Source organism: Erpetoichthys calabaricus, chromosome 9 (genome assembly GCF_900747795.2).
Source record: "Erpetoichthys calabaricus chromosome 9, fErpCal1.3, whole genome shotgun sequence".
Lineage (NCBI taxonomy): Eukaryota > Metazoa > Chordata > Cladistia > Polypteriformes > Polypteridae > Erpetoichthys > Erpetoichthys calabaricus.
In genome coordinates this window covers 182,609,375-182,632,002 of record NC_041402.2, presented here as the reverse complement: position 1 = coordinate 182,632,002, position 22,628 = coordinate 182,609,375, and the positions used below count along the sequence as shown (strand labels likewise).

The window sequence follows — 22,628 nt, the reverse complement described above, 5'->3', positions numbered from 1 at the left end:
TTTGCAGCATGTAAATCTTAACTACAATTACGTATCATTTATGTTGTGACCAGGCTTGTGGATGCCTCACGCGTAATAAAAATGGTCTTGTGAAGCCTTTTCTTTTCCTGCAGTATCAAAATGGAATTAAGCTAATGAGTAATTAAGTGATGCACCACAAATTCAATGGCTTTCTAGAAAAACTGGGAACTGCAACTCCAGAGATGGAGATTCTCTGCGAGAACGAATGAGCAAAATGCCTTCTCAGTCTGAAGAGACGTCATAAGAAAGCACAAGAGCCAAGCAGGATTGGCAAGAGAACAAAAAGCTCCATCAGTCCTGTGTGTGCCTGCTGTGTGCCGACGCTCAGCGACTGGTGAGTTTACATGCACTTTAATCACCCGGACATTCACAGGGACCCAGTTTCATATATGCAGATACATTTCTTGAGACAAATGTTCAGGTGACCACTTTATTTCTTTTAAATAATCTGTCTCAATATTTCAGAACCTGCTAAATTTACGTTGATAAGCCGAACGTATGGCGCTAACCTCAGCAGCTCAATATCGTGGGGAGCATTGTGGGTAACATGTTAAAAGTAGTCAGCTACTTATTACTTTAAAAAGTAAATCAAATGTAATACTTATTGCACTAAAATAAAAATATCTGCGTTATTACTCTCCCAGCAGCCCTGGGTGTAAGGCGTGAAGCACACGTATCGGTATGCCACTCCTTCAGAGGGCGCAATCGCACAGCCAAGCAGATAAGAGTGTGCTGCGTGCAATCCGGCAACAGAAAACTATTAATAAAGATGTGCCAGTTTGGTTATAATCCAGCTATTTGTTAAAGAGGAGTTTAAACAGTGTGAGCGAGTGGCCGGTACTCATAACGCGAATCCTCAGTGGCTCAGGTCAAGAATCTGTACAGGCGATGGATGTTATTTATTTAACAGCTCATGAAGGACAAAACATATTTCTAAAGCACAACAAAATGATCCCAAGCTTCAGGCTTGTTTATAGATTCATGGCCGTTTCAACTGTTTTTTTGCACAGTTCAGTGATGCAGGGAAGCGTTTCGCCATAGGAGACCTCCAGAAGTGTACTTGCGCATTTAAACAGAGGTTTCTAAGACACTGGGTTTTAGACCTTATGGACTACAACTACAAAAAGTTGGAGTCTCCTGGCCTCCCAGGAAGAAAGCAGTAGTGAGTCTTCAACAGCTTACCGTCTGAAATGCTCGACTCCTGGAACATGTTCTCAAACGCTTGATGTATTTCTGCAAATGATGGCCTCTCTGATGGAGTCCACTGCCAGCCTAATGGAATAAACCGATTCGTTGTCATTAAAAAAACAGTCACAAGAAAACTGAAGGTGAACTGAGGAGACTCGTCTCACTTACACTCCCTCATGAGCTCGTAGACCTTCTCTGGGCAGCCCTCCGGACGATCCATGCGGTAATCCTTCTCAAGGAGCTCGTAAACCTGAGACAGGTCAATCCCTGGATAGGGAGACATTCCATAGGTGGCAATTTCCCACAGTAAAACACCAAAGGCTGAAGTGAGAGGGGAGGAGAAAACACCGGGATCCATGATTAGCAAGGGAAAAAAAAATTGGTACACAGCAAATGAACAAACCTGTAACTGAGCACAACCTGTTAAAGAATTAACCTTTAACACCACACCAGAATGTCCAGAGATGACATGTTACTGCGATGAAAGGTCACTCATTTAATACCAAAGCAGGCGATGTCTGATCCTGACATTATTTTTACTATCCCATGAAATGTTGATAAGTCTGCTCCTTTAATGTGTTTAGACGGCCTGACTCTGTTACACTTTATGCAAAGGGCCAGAGTTCTGATGTACACTGTTAAGTCCTTCACCGCTGGGAGGAGTTGATGGAGTGTCTCATTAAAACTGTTTTTAAATTCCCCTGGACAGCGGGGCTTGGGTCCTTCATTCAATCTTAGAATTCTAAAGTCGATTAATTGGGGACACGGTAAGGCACAACGTGTTTGGAAGACGGGATGACTAAAAATACAGACCAGCAGATCGAAAACATGAGGAAACACTGGCCCATCATATCAATGGTAAATTTAAACAAGTTATAAAATGCATGCATGGCATAACAATCAGGTACGCTCGGGATAACGGTCCGTGTACATTTTGGTATTTGAAATTTCATTTTAGAAGCAAACGCGAAAAAACGAAAATGAAAAGAATTTTCAGATTTAGATTTTTGATTAAAGAATAAAATGAGGGAAAATAAGGTATTTTTTAATTCTATGGTTACAAACAGCAGTCATAAACTTAAAATTACAAATACTTTTCTGGATGTATTTGTGATTCAAATAATGAAAGTGTTATAGCTCAAAAACAACAAAACAGACGCATTTATAGCTTTTGCTCAGCACAAATCATTCTAACATTTCTTGCTTCTCCGTGTTTATTATATGACAGACACTCATATAATTTTCGATGACAGGCCTTGTTTTGCCATCTCTAAAATCACGTCTGAGTACTGTTCCAACGTCATGATGATGGTCCAGTCAACACACCAGTGACCAGTGTTTGCAGCAAGTGGCGCATTACCTGACCAGGTTGTTGACCTACAAAAACGTCCAGTTCAGACAAAATAAATAAATAAAGGGCATTTTCTCATTCTCTTTTTTTGCATTTTTCTTTTCTGATGTGCGAAAGGAAAAAAGTAATTGTTTTGCGTTTTTCATTTTTCTCTTTTAAGTTGAAAATCAAAAAAGTGTCTCTTTTAAATGATATTTTCTGAGTCAAAATTTCAAATATCAAAAAGTACACGGACCGATAACAGTCTGTGTACTTTTTGGTACTTGAAATTTAATTTTAGAAGCAAAATGAAAAAATGAAAATGAAAGGAATTTTCAGATTTTGATTTTTGATTAAAGAATAAAATGAGGGAAAATAAGGTATTTTTTAATTCTGTGGTATCAAATAACAGTCATAAACTTAAAATTACACATAATTTTCTGGATTTATTTGTGATTCAAATAATGAAAGTGTAATAGCTCAAAAACAACAAAACAGACGCCTTTTCGTTGTCTGAAACTGGAGGTGGTACTTCTTCTGCACGATTTTTGACGACACGTGCGAACAGTCCTCCTCCTCACAACACATCGACCGACGGCCTTGAAATTACACTGCATGGCATCAGCAGAGGATGGACCATTACGTTGTTTTTCAGAACAGTAAAAGAGTGACACTCCGGGACGAGGACATGACTGCAGAAAAACTGAGTCGCATCTTTCCGGTAAAAATACAAGCTTTGCAAACTTTGCTTCATTGATGTAGCAGTTCTTTTATGAGCGTTATTGTTGTTACTTACTACGAAATGGCTAACATTTGGTGATTTCGTTTACTAACACTAAGTCTGGCAATGTTTATAGTGCTAGCATTTTGAATGGTTGCTACTATAGCTAGTAATCGTTTCGAGTATTAACAGTGCGCACAAGTGTAACACGTTAGGAGAGCAACGTGATTTACAGAAAGTTTTCTTAACATGTGCTACAGTTGTCAATGAGCAACCATTCACACATTTACACACATTCAAAATGCTAGCACTATAAACATTGCCAGACTTAGTGTTAGTAAATGAAATCACCAAATGTTAGCCGTTTCACAGTAAGTAATAACAATAACTTTCTTAAAAGAACTGCTACATCAATGAAGCAAAGTTTGCAAAGCTTGTATTTTTACCTGAAAGATGCGACTCAGTTTTTCTACAGTCATGTCCTCGTCCTGGAGTGAACATTGAAATGTTCTTTTAATGTTCTGAAAAACAACATAATGGTCCATCCTCTGCTGATGCCATGCAGTGTAACTTCAAGGCCGTCAGTCGATGAGTTGTGAGGAGGAGAACTGTTCGCACGTGTCATCAAAAAAGTACCACCTCTGGTGCCAGACAACAAAAATGCGTGTGTTTTGTTGTTTTTGAGCTATTACACTTTCATTATCTGAATCACAAATGAATCCAGAAAAGTATTTGTAATTTTAAGTTTATGACTGCTATTAGCTACCACAGAATTAAAAAATACCTTATTTTCCATCATTTTATTCTTTAATCAAAAATCAAAATCTGAAAATTCCTTTCATTTTCGCTTTTTCGTTTTTGCTTCTAAAATGAAATTTCAAATACCAAAAAGTGCACGGACTGATAACCAATGTGAAAGTTTGAGGATTTGAAATTCATTTTAGTTACTTCAAAGAGTCAGTTATCACATTTCAGTCAAGTATTTTTATAGCAGTAAGTTATTAGAAATTAACAGCAAAAGCAGAATATTAACAGCACTCTACAATGTTTATGTGCTTGAAACCAGAGCTCAAATGGACTTGTGGTGGTCCAGCAGCTGATAGCAGAGTCCAATTCCAGTGATGTCAAAATGGCACCGATTGACGTGCCGTCGTTAACTAATTTGAATTGGAGGATTTGTTTTGCCATCAGGCGTGGCTGCAGGATGAGGAAAAGAGGAAATCATCCAAAATATGCAAGCTGAAGTGACCCCTTCTCAAGGTAACTCTGAAAAGCAGAACTAACCCATGACTGAAGTTGTACTCAAAGTTTATTTCTTTTAAGATAGAGAAGTTTTCAAATTCGCTGATTTTGAAATTACAGAAATGTGAACAAGTAGGCTGTGTTCGAAAAATGGGGCTTTCCTGACAAATATCCTAGCAGAAAAAATTGGCCAAGTTTTAATAAATTTACTCCACTGTGGGGCTGAGGTGTTGATTGCGGACAGAGAGATGGGTGGACGGAGCTACCACAGTAGATGTTTTTTTGCAATACAGGCAAGCGCACCTAAAAATCCACCCAAGAAAATAATTAAAAACCTTCCGATAAGTTTTTTTTTGTCAGTCTTATTCCACACATCTACAGATCACAGGAGCGAATATGGTGGGTCATTCATTTTAAAAAAGGGGGTTAAGCATATGGTGTATACAACTTTTAAATTCAGTGGATTTTTAACTAGCTTTTCACTTTAATTCAGAATAAATCCATAAAACCATTAACAGTAAAATGTCCAAGGTGTGCAGTTTAATCCTTCCAGATAACAGTCTTACTGCTGGCACAGTTCTGTCCCCTTGTGACCCCCACCCTGACTTTGGTATTTTACAGTGCATTTGACTGATATTAATATTTCACCAATCTTGCCCCTATTTCTGAAGGTTTTCCCGCCGTTGTAATTGCATCCTTGCCAGACTTGCTTATTTGGCCCATTCAGACTTTGATAATCTTGGCCTGACTTACCCGTTTGTGGCCTATATTGTCTATTAAAAAAATCTCCCACCGTCTTTTGTGGTCAAAACTTACCCCAGACGTCAGACTTGATGGAGAACTTGTTGTAAGCAAGGCTTTCTGGGGCTGTCCACTTAATGGGGAATTTGGCACCAGCATGTGCAGTGTAGATTTCGCCAGTCATGAGTCGGCTCAGGCCAAAGTCTGCCACCTTTACCAAGTGGTTTTCCCCTACAAGGCAGTTTCTGGCAGCAAGATCCCTAAGAAATAAAATAAAAAAGTTAAAATCAAGTGCTGTGTTGAGCTCAACAGCAGGCATCTATTTAATAAAAATGTTGCGGCCATCTGCGGTCTTGTAACAACTGAACTCGCCTGTGGATGAAATTCTTCTTCTCAAGATACTCCATGGCTGAAGAAATTTGTGTGGCCATGTAGAGCAGCACAACAGCGTTGACCTCTTCCCGGTTGCACTCCCGCAAATAATCCAGCAGGTTGCCATGGGTCATGAACTCAGTGATGATGTAGAAAGGAGGCTCCCTCGTACAAACACCTAGAAAAGGAGGTTGTGAGAAAAGAAACAAGACGGAGGTGAGCGGATGGGGAAATAACGATGAGTTGAGGAACTAAAAGTCAAATGGCTAGAAAGATACCAGCGCTGGCAGTCAGACAGACTGAGCAGAGAGGGCTACCACTCCCTTTAAAGTATTCATCCTCACATCAAGTCCATGAGGTGTGAGAAGCAGAGACATCATTCATCTAAACAATAGTCTTCAAAATAAATCAAATCAAATGAAACCAAGGGGATAACACCAGAGTGATGCCAGGCCTGGGTGGGTCTCATTGTAGCCATTTAAAACCACAAAAACAATCTGCTCAATACATGAAGATAGTTTTACAAATTCTGTCAAACCAATTGGACACTCGCTTGAAGTTCCAGCCACAATGGAAAGGTGACAGAAGTATTTGAAGGTAGGAGTAATGATTTAAAAAACAACGCCAATAATTCTCTATATACAGTAGGCTTCTCACGTGCAATGGAAAAACCTAGTAAGTGCCATTTTTATAATTTAGTTTGTCTCGTTTATAGAGTTACTAGGTCTTTCCTGATGATTATAAGGAGGTGGTGGTGATGGCCAAACATGTCTTCATTCTGGTCATAGTATGATGGAAGAAGCCATTATGTACATAATTTTTTACATACTGCAAGACGAAAACCTAGCAACTCCACTGATCAATGAGGAAAGACCACCTACCAATGAAAACACCGGGTTACGGTCACATGATTTAAACGCTGTGACTCCATGATTTAAGTGGCAGGTGGTATTGACTCATGAGAAAAATACAGTGCACGTGAAGCTCAGGAAAAATGAAATCTAGAGATTGTTAATTATGGGGACGACTTCATTTTCTCAATTTGCCAAAAAATTGAAAGATGTGACATGCTGGGTTTTTCCATAGTTGGTGAGGTTTATTCTCAAACCCATTTAACCCTGCTGCTAGAGTCTATCTCTGAAGAACCAGTTGCAAGACAGGTAATGGCTCCAGACAAGGGGTCGGCATGCACACTGGGCCGATTTAAAGTCATCATTTAAAATTTTCGACACTTGGGGTCGTAAACTGGAGAAGCTGGAAGAAAACACACAGAGACATGGGAAGGACATGCAACATATCCACATAGGGTTCAAACCAAGGCCCTGGGTCCATGAACCAACAGTGAACCACTGCACCATGCTAAATAGCTTTTGTCATCTTCTAATCAGTTTCTCATACATGTCACATTGCAGGGGCAATTTCAGGAAAAATAATGGCTAAAGCTAATCGATACATTAATTCCAATGTCCTAAAAAGAAAAGAAAAAAAAAAATACAAAAGCACAATCATCTAGTTTTAAATGCATCGTAAATTCTTGTGAATGGGCCACTCACCCAGGAGCTGCACCAGGTTGGGATGTTTTATCTCCTTCATCACAGAAGCTTCCTTTAAAAACTCCTCTACCTCCATAGTGTCCTCCTAGAGAAAGCCAAAAGAATGGCGCAGATCATCAAAAGGTACAAAATGTCCAGTAACACAGCCATCTCGAACCACGGTGCGTAAACTAAAGAGGCCAGCAGGGGGCCCAATGGAGTTGTTAAAATGAGAACTGGTGAAGTGTCTCATTGGCACCTTGTGACTGGCGGTGTGGACTTAAGAGAATTTTAGACCTTTGTAGGTAAACACCTTAACCCCGAGTTTCTGCTAAAAACCAGTCTGCAGATTGCAAACAAAAATGTTTAAAAAAAAAAAAGGACATAACATCTTATGTTCCGCTGTGATTACATCTCAGTTATCGTTTTGACATTAATATTAGTCCTACTCAAGTTTCCTTTTCTGATTTTTATGAAAAGCCTTATTCACACCCTCACATTTCCAATAAAAACTAACACATAACATCCATATTACTAACCGAGAATGGAAAACCGGATGGCATGGACGCAGGGACACGGCGATGGGACCATGAGACGTACTGTGCAGGCGCGTACAGCGCGCGTCTCATAAACCGCACGCGAAGTCTTATCCACCGCGCACGAAGGAGTCACGGCCCAAAAACGAAAGAGCTCAACTGACATGAATCAGTAATGAAGCAACAACGCGCCCATGGCTAACGACTACCGACACAGCCACACAAAAAAAAGAGGACTCTGCGCTGCAGCCCAGATTCAAACGGAAGAGGCTACAGAGGCCCCACAGGTCCATAAAGTACGGAAGGCGCAGGCTTCACCGCCATATTGTGAGTGGCACCACTGCGGAGTGAAGGCACAGGCGTCACTGCCATATTGTGAGTGGCACCACTGCGGAGTGAAGTAAATGCGCGTCTGAAACTGCAGAAGCAAAGCAGGCACGGGTTCAAAACGAACGAGCTCGACTGACGGATATACAAACAATGTATTTCAGGATACCCAACGCCGGGGGTAGTCGAGCGAAGCAAGCAGGGGGCGGAGCCCCCTTGTACAGACATAAAGCCAGCTGTGCATGTTGATGGCCACTGCTTGGGTATTTTGAGCTAAACGTCTAGTGGCCTGTATGTGTTTGCTGCGATAAATGTTTATTATGACTTGAGGCAGTTTAGAATAAAGAGCCAATTATGCATGTATAAAAAAAATAAAGGAGTTCAGAGATCAGCAATCTCTACTTGAAATGATCAAGCCGACTTGCAAGAATTTTCTGGGGTGGTCAGGGTTGCACAGCATGATATCCATTCAGGATTTTCCAATGGCGATTCTAAATTGGCGCTAGTGTGTGCTTGGTGTGTGTCCCCTGTGGTGGGTTGGCACCCTGCCCGGGGTTTGTTTCCTGTCTTGCGCCCTGTGTTGACTGGGATTGGCTCCAGCAAACCCCCATGACCCTGTGTTCGGATTCAGCGGGATGGAAAAGCACACTCCTGCTTAGGGCGACTCCAGTGCTAATTTTGGACCTTGGACAAATCAACAACTTTTTCAAGCTCAAAAGCAAGAAATGCTGCTCTTGTATTGGGCCTGATCATTGGGGTCACAAACAAGTGAACCCCTCACCATATTCCAGTTATCTGCTTGACCCACAGCTCCATTATGGAAGCATCTGCATTACTACACCACCGATTCAGCTTTACCGTCTTGTTACTTGATTTGTGCATTTCATGTTGTATGTTGAATTTGAAATGGCAGTTTTAATTTTGTGTTTGAAACACAAAACCCATCATACCTGAAGAAGGCGCCTGAGTTGCCTCAAAAGCTGGCATATTGAAATCTTTTTAGTACACCTAATAAAAGGTGTCATTTTGCTTGACCTCTCACTACATCCATAATGGCTAACACGGTACAACACCCTAGTGTTTGAAAGTGTTATTTATTGATATTCTTTATTTCTGTTGCTTTGCTTATTAATTTGTCTTCTGTGTCATTCTACCCTGTGCTATATTGACTACATCCATCCATCCATCCATTTTCCAACCCGCTGAATCCGAACACAGGGTCATGGGGGTCTGCTGGAGCCAATCCCAGCCAACACAGGGCACAAGGCAGGAAACAATCCCAGGCAGGGTGCCAACCCACCGCAGGACACACACAAACACACCAAGCACACACTAGGGCCAGTTTAGAATCGCCAATCCACCTAACCAGCATGTCTTTGGACTGTGGGAGGAAACCAGAGCGCCCGGAGGAAACCCACGCAGACACGGGGAGAACATGCAAACTCCACGCAGGGAGGACCTGGGAAGCGAACCCGGGTCCCCAGATCTCCCAACTGCGAGGCAGCAGCACTACCGACTGCGCCACCGTGCCGTCCTATATTGACTACATCAGTGGGGAAAATCCAGCCATAGCACTGCACACTACTACTTCTACAGCCTAATAAGCTTAGTTTAACTGAATTTTTATTACACTCCAAGAAGATGTGTGTTAATATTCTACATTATGGCAAAAAACAAACTGCAAGTCTAAAATTCAGGCCTGAGAAAAGGGAACAAATTGTAAAACTGTGCCTTTCGTTTACTTTAATAGACTAAAACATGAACTACAGCAATGAGCATAAGCAAATCAAATGGTCTCTTCTGTGGACCTGAACACAGCCATGGCTCCAACAGTGTAAGTTTCTTCACATAGTGTGCAGGGTGAAGCATGGAGCCGAGCTAAGACTCCAGAGCCTTCGCTTTGTCTGTTGAGGCTGAGTGTGCATGAGGGGGGCGGACAGAAAAAGGTGGGCAAGTGAGAATGAGGCCGTCCAGTATTACTGCTGCACAGTCAGGGCACAGACGCGGGTCAAACAGTCTTTATTCATAAAAGGTAGCAAAAGTGCACATGCCATCATTTAGGGCACTGGATAACTGTGATTTCCCTCCACCGTATACCACAGAGTCAGAGGTTCAGTCCTCACCAGTGATTGCTTGCTACATGTCCTGCCAAGCCTCAGAGATTGGGAGCTTTGAGGTTGCAATTACAGTGGGAAATGACAGAATGAAATGAGGATTGTTGATTAGAAAGAAGTGGAACAGAGTAGGCACAAGGCCACATTACTATGGTTAAGTGCCTAACCCTAAACCTTCAAAATTCTCAAAAGCACGAAGTCAATCCGGCTGAATTTGTGCGATCAGACAGTGAGTCATATTCAAGGACACCTAGTGGACACTAAGAGGAAGTCCGTTCTTTAACAAAGAGGTGTCGGGAATCCAAAGCAAGTGTCTTACTTTAAAGCTTAAGTAGAAACCCTGACAAACTTTAAAATGGACTCAGATAGGACCTTGGGGAGAACTTTGCTATTAGTTAAGCAAGCAGGCTTGATGGACAGAAATAGCCTCCTCTCATTTTCTCACATTCTCATAAAGTGGGACTAATGCACTAGTCCAGGGGTGGCAAACCCCAGTCCTGGAGGGCCGCAGTGGCTGCAGGTTTTCATTCTAACCCTTTTCCTAATCTTTGACCAGTTTTCACTGCTAATTAACTTCTTTTTCTCTTCATTTTAATAGCTCCACTTTTAAGGATTCAGTGCTCTGAATTAATTATTTTCTTCATTAAATGACAGCCAAACAGAAATCAAATGTGAAACAAGTCAACAGCTGACCTGCTAAATTGGGGCTTCAATCTCCAACTAATTTCACTCCAACCAGTTTCTTAATGAGAAGCCGATTCTTGCTGTTAATTAAACTCGTTATTTAATTCCATGGCTTGTTGCTGCTCTCATTCTGACACAGCAGACATTTCCATAACTGTTGATTTTCTGCTTTTTCTAACAACGCCAATGTCAAAATGTTTTGGGGACCTGAGAGATCAACCTTACTGAGACCTTCACCTTTCTTTATTTTCAGATATTGTGTGATGGGCACAGGTGAGTTGGTCATGTGGCACCTTGTTTTGTGTCTCTTTATTGTTTGGCAGCTAAGTAAAGAAAAAAACAACTAAGGGGTCTGAGTCAAGTTAATTAAAATGAAGGCAAAAGAAGTTAATTAGCAGCAAAAACTAATGAAGAAGATGGTTAGAATGAAAACCAGCAGCCACTGCGGCACTCCGGGACGGGAGTTTGCCCCCCCTGCACTAGTCTTACCCCAGCATGAAGGGACGAGGTGTAAATGGGATGAAAAGTAGTTAGGAGTCTGAAATAAGAGAAATGTGCCTAAAAGTGGGATCGTAAAATGGCGGACAGACTGGACCGCAAATCAAATGACCACCTGCCTCACGTCAATGCAGGTTAAACAAGGGAGTGCTGCCCCAGTTACGACCCTAAAAGCTGCTATAGAAGAAAAAACACAGCACAAAATGTCTGTGTGAGAAGTTCAGTTTGGTCTCTTATGCAAATCTACCTAAAGGCCTTTCAAATCCACGCTTGATTCCTATCTTGAGCCCAGTGCTGCATGAACAGACACCATTTTCCCCGGGATTCTGAACTAAACAAGAAGGTTAGAACACAAATCTACTTATACAAACAGGAAGTGAAGACAGTGGGCAATGTGGACTCCCAACAGCTACTAGCCACTGGTCTTTAAACCATGAGGCTATAACTTCAATCCCCAACACAAAGTTGCTGTGGTAATTTGGGGGAGCCACTTAACCCACCAACGCTCTCACGCTAAAAATTACGGAAAATATGTAAAGTTTGGGAGGTTTAATCCCAGATTTTAAACATCCACTTGTTGATGCTGCCCACAGGAAGTAAAGCGATAAATCAAATGCCAGTTCATATAACACGTATACATGGCAGATCGATGGCGACCAGCTGAGCACATTCTCAACTCACCTTTAAAGTCTTGACTGCTACTGTGACGTTATACTTTTTCCAGACACCCTCATAGACTTCGCCATACTGTCCGCCACCCAGTTTGTGCTTCATGGTGATGTCTGTGCGCTCAATTTCCCATTTGTCATAGTTGGGTGACACCCCATAGATGGTGGGCTTGTTGCGCTTGGGAGCCGGATAGTGCAAGGTTGTGATGAGCCCATCTGCCACAGTGGAGTGATGGTGCACCAGCTCTGCCAGTGAGTTGAAGCGGCTTTCTGACGACACATAGAGCTACATGGGAAGGAAGGAGACAGCAGGTGGTCACTTCAACTTGAATACGTATTGTAATAATATAGAGGTTTAGTAAGCATAGTGAGGATATTGTACATACAGTGGGCCAGCAATGAAATGACCAAAATGCACATCAGGAAAACAAAAATCACAGACTAAAAAATGAAGTATACCAAGGCATTAATTGAAGAAAATGCGCATCCTACAGTCACTACTACAGAAAAAAAGTCTTAACTTATTTAAAGAGCACAGCGGGTATTGCACCCCCATTCAATCGCTGCCACAAGGCAAAAAAATGAGCCTAAACAGGACATCATGTCCCTCACATGGGAATACAAATTCACACCGAGCCAGTTATGGCTTTCCAAATACAGAAGAAAACTGGAGTACCTGGAGACAACTTACATGGGTAGGGCATGCAAATTCTGCATAGTGACTGGGCATGGGATGGAGCGCAGGTCGCTGAACCTGTGTCATCAATACTACCCACTGGAAATTCTTTGGAAATTCTGAGAGCTAAAAAATAATTTTGTTAAATATACAGTAAGTGGTACTGTGGCTAACGGACAAAGGTGTCAGGTCACTGTCTGCCTCCAACTCAACTGGTGACACAGAAAGCAATTCAACCCATGCAAGTTCAACCATCCTTGTATTAAGCTACTGACACCCATTTTGAATATAATGCTTCACCACCTGAGGCCACAGGTCCGCCACGCCCTCGACCCTCTGCAGTTCGCATGCCAGGAGAAGGTGGGAGTGGAGGATGCCATCATCTACATGTTACACCGATCCCTCTCCCACTTGGACAGAGGCAGTGTTACTGTAAGAATTATGTTTCTGGACTTCTCTAGCGCCTTCAACACCATCCAACCTCTGCTCCTTAGGGACAAGCTGGCAGAGATGGGAGTAGATTCATACCTGGTGGCATGGATCGTGGACTATCTTACAGACAGACCTCAGTATGTGCATCTTGGGAACTGCAGGACTGACATTGTGGTCAGCAACACAGGAGTGCCGCAGGGGACTGTACTTTCTCTGGTCCTGTTCAGCCTATATACATCGGACTTCCAATACAACTCGGAGTCCTGCCATGTGCAAAAGTTCGCTGACGACACTGCTATCGTGGGCTGCATCAGGAGTGGGCAGGAGGAGGAGTATAGGAATCTAATCAAGGACTTTGTTAAATGGTGCGACTCAAACCACCTACACTTGAACACCAGCAAAACCAAAGAGCTGGTGGTGGATTTTAGGAGGCCCAGACCCCTCATGGACCCCGTGATCATCAGAGGTGACTGTGTGCAGATGGTGCAGACCTATAAATACCTGGGAGTGCAGCTGGATGATAAACTGGACTGGACTGCCAATACCGATGCTCTGTGCAAGAGAGGACAGAGCCGACTATACCTCCTTAGAAGGCTGGTGTCCTTCAACATCTGCAATAAGATGCTGCAGATGTTCTAGCAGACGGTTGTGGCGAGCGCCCTCTTCTGCGCAGTGGTGTGCTGGGGAGGCAGCATAAAGAAGAGGGACGCCTCACACCTGAACAAACTGGTGAGGAAGGCAGGCTCTATTGTAGGCACAGAGCTGGACAGTTTGACATCTGTGGCAGAGCGATGGGCGCTGAGCAGACTCCTGTCAATCATGGAGAATCCACTGAACAGGATCATCTCCAGACAGAAGAGCAGCTTCAGCGACAGACTGCTGTCACCGTCCTGCTCCACTGACAGACTGAGGAGATCGTTCCTCCGCCACACTATGAGACTCTTCAATTCCACTCTGGGAGTTAAACATTAAAATTATACAAAGTTTTTTTTTTGTTCTTTGTTTTGCCTTATACAATTTCTTGTATTAGGAATTTGTTAGTTTTCGCATACCCCTTGGGGTCAGAGCGCAGGGTCAGCCGTTGTACAGCACCCCTGGAGCAATTACAGGTTAAGGGCCTTGCTCAAGGGCCCAGCAGAGCAGGATCTCTTTTGGCAGTGACGGGGATTCGAACCGGCAACCTTCGGGATACCAGCGCAGATCCTTAGCCTCAGAGCCACCATAAGTATTGCCCATAAGTATTGTCTGTTATACCTGCATTGTCATCACTCTTTAATTTAATATTATTTTTTTGTATCAGTAAGCTGCTGCTGGAGTATGTGAATTTCCCCTTGGGATTAATAAAGTATCTATCTATAAATCGTGAACAGAGCACACTCACTCGTACCAGGCCAGTACAAAGTCCCATGCAGCTAGCGACCAGGCTGAGAATCAATCCGGGACCTGTGGAGCTATGAGGCAGCAGTGAAGACCACTACACAATGGTACCACCCTGTTTTCCACTCTAACATATCCCTAATATTAAGGGAAGGGTGGGGAGAATCAACCGTCTTATGGCCTTCTTGTCCAGTTCAGGGATGTATGGCAGCAATGGGGTTCACAGTGCAAACCACCCTTGGACAGGACGCCAGACAGATGAAGAGCACACTCACACACTGAGCCCCACACATTTACTCACTCACATACAATTTATTTCTGTAGAGCCCAAAATCACACAAGAAGTGCCGCAATGGGCTTTAACAGGCCCTGCCTCTTGACAGCCCCCCAGCCTTGACTCTCTAAGAAGACGAGGAAAAACTCCCCAAAAAAAAACATTGTAGGGAAAAAATAGAAGAAACCTTGGGAAAGGCAGAGACACCCCTGTCCAGATAGGTTGGGCATGCAGTGGGTGTCAAAAAGAAGGGGGTCAATACAATACACAGAACAAATCCTCAATGCAGTATAAAAATTTTGCAAGTACAGAGCAGAATTTAACAGTAGTTGATATCACATAATATGATTTTGATTTGTTTAGATGACACCAAAGTAAACCTGTCAATTATTTTCAAGTTTATAGAATGGAAGAGGAAAACCCAAACACCTAAACAAAAACCCGAGCAGACATGGAGAGGTAAATAAGCCCACCTTTCTAGAACATCCTCTAGTACATTTTCAAGACACTATATGCCGCTGGCTCATTAACTGCTGCTGGCCTAAACGTCTTCACTTTGCTCTCCCACTACAAAGTGGTAGGGTGGGTGACCTCACAAGTCCCAGACTCCCTTTCCACCCATCAATTGTGAATTACAGACCAAGCCAGTGTCTTCCTCTCAAACAACTTAGCTAAAAATGACCACACTTGGGCCAAAAGGAATCTGAAGAATCCTGCAAAATTACAAATACCCGCTACTTTAGCGTCTTCCTACTTGCATCTGCTCCGTAGCAATGCGCTGCACTGTGATTAAGCTCAGCCATCATCCACACTGGAATTTCATTAATGTCCTCAGAGGGAGGGAGAACAATGCGACTGGAGCGTCCCCTTTTGAGTAAAAAATGAAGTTACACACACGTTTAAAGCAAATAATTCAGATGTGCAACTTCCCAGACCACTAACTTTGGCAGCTTAAGTGGGTGAGAATATTGCAGGTCTCTCAGTACTGGCGTCTGAATCCTTAATTAATGCTTTCATAAAACCAAATGAAGCTCTCATATTTACAAGTCATTTCACCAGCGTATCAAAGGCTCTTCAAATGCCACGATGCACACTGATAAATAACCACTTTACTGGTGGGCTTCAACTGTGACTAAGACCAAAAGAAGCTTTTATTAGGGTCTTGTTACATAACAGTATGTGACTAACAGATGCACTGTAGGTAGAACCTGGATAATTAATCCAATGATCACGCTCTCCGACCCACTTAATCCGACTGCAGGAGAGCAGTGGGCAGCACAGAAGGAAACAGCCCTGGACAGAGTGCCAGCCCATCACAGGGCACATTCATGGAGCCAACACAGAGCTGCCAGTTCACCAAAACCATCTAGAGATGGAAACTCCTCACAGAGAACACGCGTTTGTAGGATTCAACACCTCTAAAGATACAAAGCAGTCTTGAGAAAACAACGACAGCAGCGCTTACACAGCACATTTTCATATAAAGAATGTTGCTCAAAGTGCTTTACAAGACGTCAAAGAGATTGACGAGATTACACTTTATTTGTCCTCAAGATGAAACAAATGAAATTAAATAAATTGAAAATATGCAAATACAATATAGAGATGATTTGCATCTTACCATCACACTAACCATTTTGAATTCATGTATTTAGACTTACAGGTTCAAAGACACCCAGAAATAGTGCACTATGGTTGTGGGGGAAAAAAACAGGTTTTCTTGTTATTCCACCATACCAACGTCCACATCAGCGTATACTTGTTTAATGCTGCCATCCATGTGATAAAAAAATTATAGGAATAAAACCAGATTGAGTTTTGTGCTCCAGTTTATTTATTTTGGACATTTCTGGCTGGAGTACACAATTTAAAACAATGGAGGGAAAATTCAAAATGAGTCCACATTACCTTTTTTTTTGATTTGCACCTCAAATTAAGCTAATTGGTAAAATATTGTACTCTGTAAAATAATGTACCCTGTTCAAGAGAAGAGCAAATATAAAAATTATGAATTAAACACCAGTCTGAGTAAATATGGCAGGGGAAGCATTAGCTACGGATGAACATCCTGAACTGAAACAAACGCTTATTTGTCACATTATTTATTTATTAATACACAACGCCTATAAAAAGTTTTCATTTTTCATTGTTACACAACTGTGAATTTGTCTTTTTTTGGCGATGATATGCAGAGAAAGACTTTTTAATGTCAAAGTGAAAATACATCTCTGCAAAAAGGTCAAAGTTAACGACAAATATAAAACACAAAACAGTTGATCTGCCCATTTCCATGGGGGGGGGGGGGGGGTGTGTGTGTGTGAATATTTTCTATATGTGCTGTGCTTTATGATATGATGGGTTAATATATTCACATCAGTATTATAGATAGATCGAGATCGAGATAGAGATAGATACTTTATTAATCCCAATGGGAAATTCACATTGTTCAGCAGCAGCATACTGATACAATAAATAATATTAAAGAATGATAATAATGCAGGTGAAAAACAGACAATAACTATGTATAATGTTAAATGTTAACGTTTACCCCCCCGGATGGAATTAAAGAGTCGCATAGTTTGGGGGAGGAACGATCTCCTCAATCTGTCTGTAGAGCAGGACAGTGACAGCAGTCTGTCGCTGAAGCTGCTCCTCTGTCTGGAGATGATACTATTAATTGGATGCAGTGGATTCTCCATAATTGATAGGAGCCTGCTGAGCGCCCGTCGCTCTGCCACAGATGTTAAACTGTCCAGCTCCATGCCAACAATAGAGCCTGCCTTCCTCACCAGTTTGTCCAGGCGTGAGGCGTCTTTCTTCTTAATGCTGCCTCCCCAGCACATCACCGCGTAGAAGAGGGCGCTCGCCACAACTGTCTGATAGAACATCTGCAGCATCTTATTACAGATGTTGAGGGACGCCAGCCTTCTAAGGTAGTATAACCAGCTCTGTCCTTTCTTGCACAGCGCATCAGTATTGGCAGTCCAGTCTAATTTATCATCCAGCTGCACTCCCAGATATTTATAGGTCTGCACCATCTGCACACAGTCACCTTTGATGATCACTGGGTCTATGAGGGGTCTGGGCCTCCTAAAATCCACCACCAGCTCTTTGGTTTTGCTGGTGTTCAGGTGTAGGTGGTTTGAGTCGCACCATTTAACAAAGTCATTTAACAAAGATGGTGTATGGAGGCCACCATAGATATTCAAGGATTCATCTTCCCACTTAAACAGGCATCTTCTTCATTCTTATTTATGAAATCAACGGTTCAGCTTTTTTTGCATTTATACATACTTATTTTCAAGTCATTTAGCCACAGTTTCATGTTTCCTGTTTCCTTTCTAACTAGTTTTGAATTTCTGAACAATTCAATAAAATGTATTCAGGGCCAAAAGTGAGCAAACAATCCAGAAGGAGGCCTCCTCTCTTGAACATGGGTGGATTTAAATGCAACCCTCTCAGCCTAATTCGACCTGCGTTTTTACCCATGTCACCAAAGACACACGTGTTAAATAGTTAGCTGGAACATCCAAATGCCCCTGCACAAGAATGAGCAATCTGGGCCCAACAATGGACTGGCATCACACTCATTTACTAACTTGTGCCCATCCAGGATTATTCCCTATGCTACCAGGATAAGCATCGGCCACCCTAAACCCAGAAATGAATTTTAACAGATTTGAAAAATGTAATCTTATGGTGCTGTTTGAGTTGTATATTGGGTAGCACAGTAGTGCAGTGGCTTCATGGCTTCAGCAATCTGGTCTGAATTACTCCAAATCATTCTCTTGGGAACTATACATGTTTTTCCACTATTTTTAAAGGTTTTCCCCTGAGATTTCCAATTTCCTAACATCTTAAAGATGTCAGTTTGGTCGACTGGCGACTCTAAACTGGCCCAGGGTGAGGTTGCTGTACAAGAGCTGACTGGACAAAATGGATGCACTGACATCAACACTTGGATGGACGGCACTTGTTTATGTATCAGTCTGAAAATCTGGCATAGATGTGTAAGTGCAAAAAAGTAACACACATACATTTTACAAAATGAAAACATACAAAATCTTCACTTTTATGGACAACCTGAATTAAAATGTTTCCACTGTTTCAGATGTAAATATTTGCGGGTTACAAAATGGATGGATGGATTCAAAGGTCAAAAGGATTAATGTGGTGTGTGCTAGGAAATGGAACTTTGTCAAATACAGTAATTCTTATCTTATACATTGTTATTCACAGAGCACACCAGCATAAGACACTTTAGAAAGTACGATTTAAAATATCAAAATCAAATACAAACTCATTAAACACATGAAAAACTATAAGGCAGGCAACCAGCCTAGAAGAGTCTGTAGAGTTACATGGGAGTTAAGTGATGGTAAAACTAACTTAATAAGGAGTCAAGTCAAGTTGGAGAGCAGGCACTGGTACAGTGCATTGCCACACTCACTACACAGCGAAACAACTCAGGATCCCAGTTTGCAACCCCCAGGCAGACACGCGGTCCAGTCCCAACCCTTCGGAAATGACCGTCTATCTGCCGCAGCCAGGTGTTACGTGGGCGACCCCTTGGTCTGGTCCAGCCACTCGGGTCCCCAACAATGAGGATCTTACAAGCTGGATCACCCTCGTGAAAACACTCCACATGGCTGTAGTGTCGTAACTGACACTCCCTCACAATGCTGGTAATGTGCTTCATTCGGGACTCCATGACCAACACAAAGTCAAACCAACGTACCCAAGGATTTTCCGGAGAGAGACAGTACAAAAGGAGTCCAGTCTTCGTCTCCGGTCACATGTCTCGCAACCACATAGCAAGACAGGAAGCACCAGGACTCTAAAGACTTGGCCCTTTGTCCTTTTGCAGAGATATCAGGAGCGCCACACACCCCTTTCCAGTGACTTCATGACCCCCCATGCTCTCCCAATCCGTCTATTGACTTCATAGGAAGAGTCACCAGAGACATGAATGTCACTGCCAAGGTAAGTAAACCTCTCAACAAGGTCGACACTCTCTCCACAGACAGACACACTGCTGATGGCCGTGCCCAAGACGTCATTAAAGGCCTGGATGTTGGTTTTTATCAGGACACTCGCAAGCCCAGACACTCCGACTCCTCACAGTCTCTCGAGAGCTCCGATCAGAGCCTCCATTGACTCCACGAAGATCACAGCATCGTCAGCAAAGTCAAGATCCGTGAATCTTTCTTCACCAAGAGATGCCCCACAGCCGCTGGACCCCATGACCTTGCCCAACACTCAGTCCATACAAGCATTGAACAGCGTAGGAGCAGAACAGACCCCTGATGAACCCCAGAATCAACTGGGAAAAACAGAGGTCCTGCCTCCACTCTGCACAGCACTCACAGTACCAGTGTACAGGCCGGCCATGATGTCCAGCAACCTCGAGAGGATCCCGTGAACCCTCAGGATGTCCCACAGGGCAGCTCAATCAACTGAGGCGAACGCTTTGCGAAAATTGACAAAGGCTGCAAAGAAATTGCCGATATTCGCATTTGCGCTCTATGAGAACCCTCAGTGCCAGGATGCGGTCGATGGTAGACTTCTTAGGCGTAAAACCAGACTGTTCTGGTCGGTGAGCAAGTGATCATGGATCCTATTGAGGACGACCCTAGCAAGGACCTTACCTGGCACCGAGAGCAGTGTTATCCCCAGGTAGTTGCCGCAATCCAGGCGATCGCCGTTCCCTTCCCAGATTGGGACGACAAGTCCCATTTTCCAGTCAGTTGGGATGATGCCAGTCTCCTAAATGGAAGCAAAGATTGCTTGCAATGCCAGGAGTACAGCCTTACCACCAGCCTGGAGAAGTTCACCCCGGATACCACAGATCCCTGCAGCCTATCACCCCCCCCCACCCCAGCTGGTTCACCACCTGTGCAATCTCAGTGAGACTGGGTGGTTCACAGCTAATTGGAGGATCAGCCTCAAGAACCGTGGACCCAGAGATATCCAACGTCCTAGCCGGAGGATCAACTTTGAACAACTGCTCAAAGTAGCCAGCCCAGTGTGTCACAACTGCAGTGTCATCCGTAAAGACCGTTCCATCAGCTGCCCCAACTGCGACTCTCCGAGGAACAGATTCAGATGTGCGTAATGCTTCGATTCCACTGTAAGCAGGATGTGAGTCGCTAGACCACAGATGGTGTGCCACTTGCTCACAGATTTCTCTAACAAACGCCTCTTTATCTGCCCTCAGAGCTGATAAATGAGGATAACGAGGAGGTTTTATTAATAACCAAACTAGCATAATGTGGTCAGTTTATTTTAAGGTGCAGGGTTAGGCAAAACGCTTTGCATGACTTTCTTACAATGGTTGCAGAGTCACCTGCGACATCAGTAGTGGCACAATCGTGAAAGGTAACTATAAAAATCTGAAAATCCACTCATTTGATGCCATTTTTGTTAAAACAATAATTGTTAGCTAGTAATAAAGTGTTGAAGAAGTTCACAACAGTTTGACAATAGGATCAGTCCTCGAGTGCTTAAGATCTGTGTGGTCACCTATTCAGTCCATCACTAAGGCTACTGTGGAAACATCCAGTATTGTTCCTGTTCCAAAGACGACAAGCCCATCTTCACCTAATGACTACAGACCCTTACATCCCACACCATGAAGACCTTTGAGAGGCTGACCCTGGACGACATGAGGTCTTGTGTGAAAGACCAGCTGGACCCACTACAGTTTGCCTATCAGACATTGGAGTCAAAGATGTAATCATCTATCTGCACCACAAGGCTTATTCCCACTTGGGCAAAGCTGGCAGCACTGCAAGGGTTTGTTTTTTTTTTTTGTATTTCTCTGGTGCCTTTAATAACCTCCAGCCATTCCTTTTGAAGGGGTAAGCTCAGATAGAGATATGCAGGTGGATGAGCCTTTGGTGTTCTGGATAACGGATCATCTGTCAGGCAGACCACAGTTTGTGAGACTCAAGGACTGTGTGAGCAACGCTAAAGAACCACAAAGAACAGTCCTGTCTGTCTCTTTGTCCTGTAGACCTGAAACTATAAATATAACTCTAGGTCATGTCACCTGGAGAAATTCTCAGATGATTCTGCACATATGGGGTGTCTTGATAAAGGTGACTTTCACCACACCAAAGAGCCTCCACCTTCAAGTCTATCTTTACCGTGACTGCTCTTTTTACATCGTTAGCCAGGACACAAGTTTCCTTCTTTTTTGGTAATTTAGTTATGTATTTGAGGGGGTTGCTGTTTGTTATTGTATTTATTAACCTTCTGCAAGAAGTTAAGTTTATCCCATGGGACAAATAAAGTGTTATTTACCTAAATCTCAACTAGCAATGTGTTATCAAACTATAGTAACACTGCAGCTTCCCGGACTCCGTAGCTTTTGACTGGAATTCAATTATGGTGCATAAATGACTAATGCCACTGCTACCCACTGCAATTAAGGGAACAAACTGTTAAGAATGTGAATTCTCAAAATGAACAAACAGAATAAAAAGAATCCTTTGTGGTAATTCCATCACAACAATACACTGATCTGTAGCTCTTCTACATCACTTCCTCCACAAAGTCACAATGCAGAGTCCATATCTTTAATTTGAGGCCTGCTTCTGAAGTAAAGAATGAACAAATAAAAAGGAACAAACTAAGAACACAAATTTAAAAAGCAAAGGCGGCAGTGAGGTCATTGGCATTAATGTTCACTTCTGAAAAGGTACCTCATGAAGGACTCATTTCTAAACTGCAAATGTGGTGCATTCAGAATGTGGAGAGCAGATGAACACCAAAACAAACGGGCAATGGCAGGATGACCCTCGAGACACGTTCTGTTACAGGTTTCAAATCACATTTGGACTGGTCAAATACCCTAAATTTAGCTGGTTTAGCTTAATACCTGGTGTCAAACA

General features: G+C 42.8%; 1 protein-coding gene across 2 annotated transcripts in view; it reads right to left on the bottom strand.

Moving 5' to 3' along the window:
• abl1 (c-abl oncogene 1, non-receptor tyrosine kinase) overlaps positions 1-22,628 on the bottom strand; it is a 145,440-nt gene that overhangs the window by 7,228 nt on the left and 115,584 nt on the right. For both annotated transcript variants that reach the window (XM_028808550.2, XM_051931952.1), the window contains exons 4-9: positions 11,988-12,260; positions 7,169-7,253; positions 5,616-5,793; positions 5,319-5,503; positions 1,378-1,530; positions 1,204-1,293 (exon numbers count right to left, since the gene is read on the bottom strand). In XM_028808550.2, coding sequence (XP_028664383.1) covers positions 1,204-1,293; positions 1,378-1,530; positions 5,319-5,503; positions 5,616-5,793; positions 7,169-7,253; positions 11,988-12,260 — 964 coding nt within the window. The remainder of the gene's footprint in view (positions 1-1,203; positions 1,294-1,377; positions 1,531-5,318; positions 5,504-5,615; positions 5,794-7,168; positions 7,254-11,987; positions 12,261-22,628) is intronic.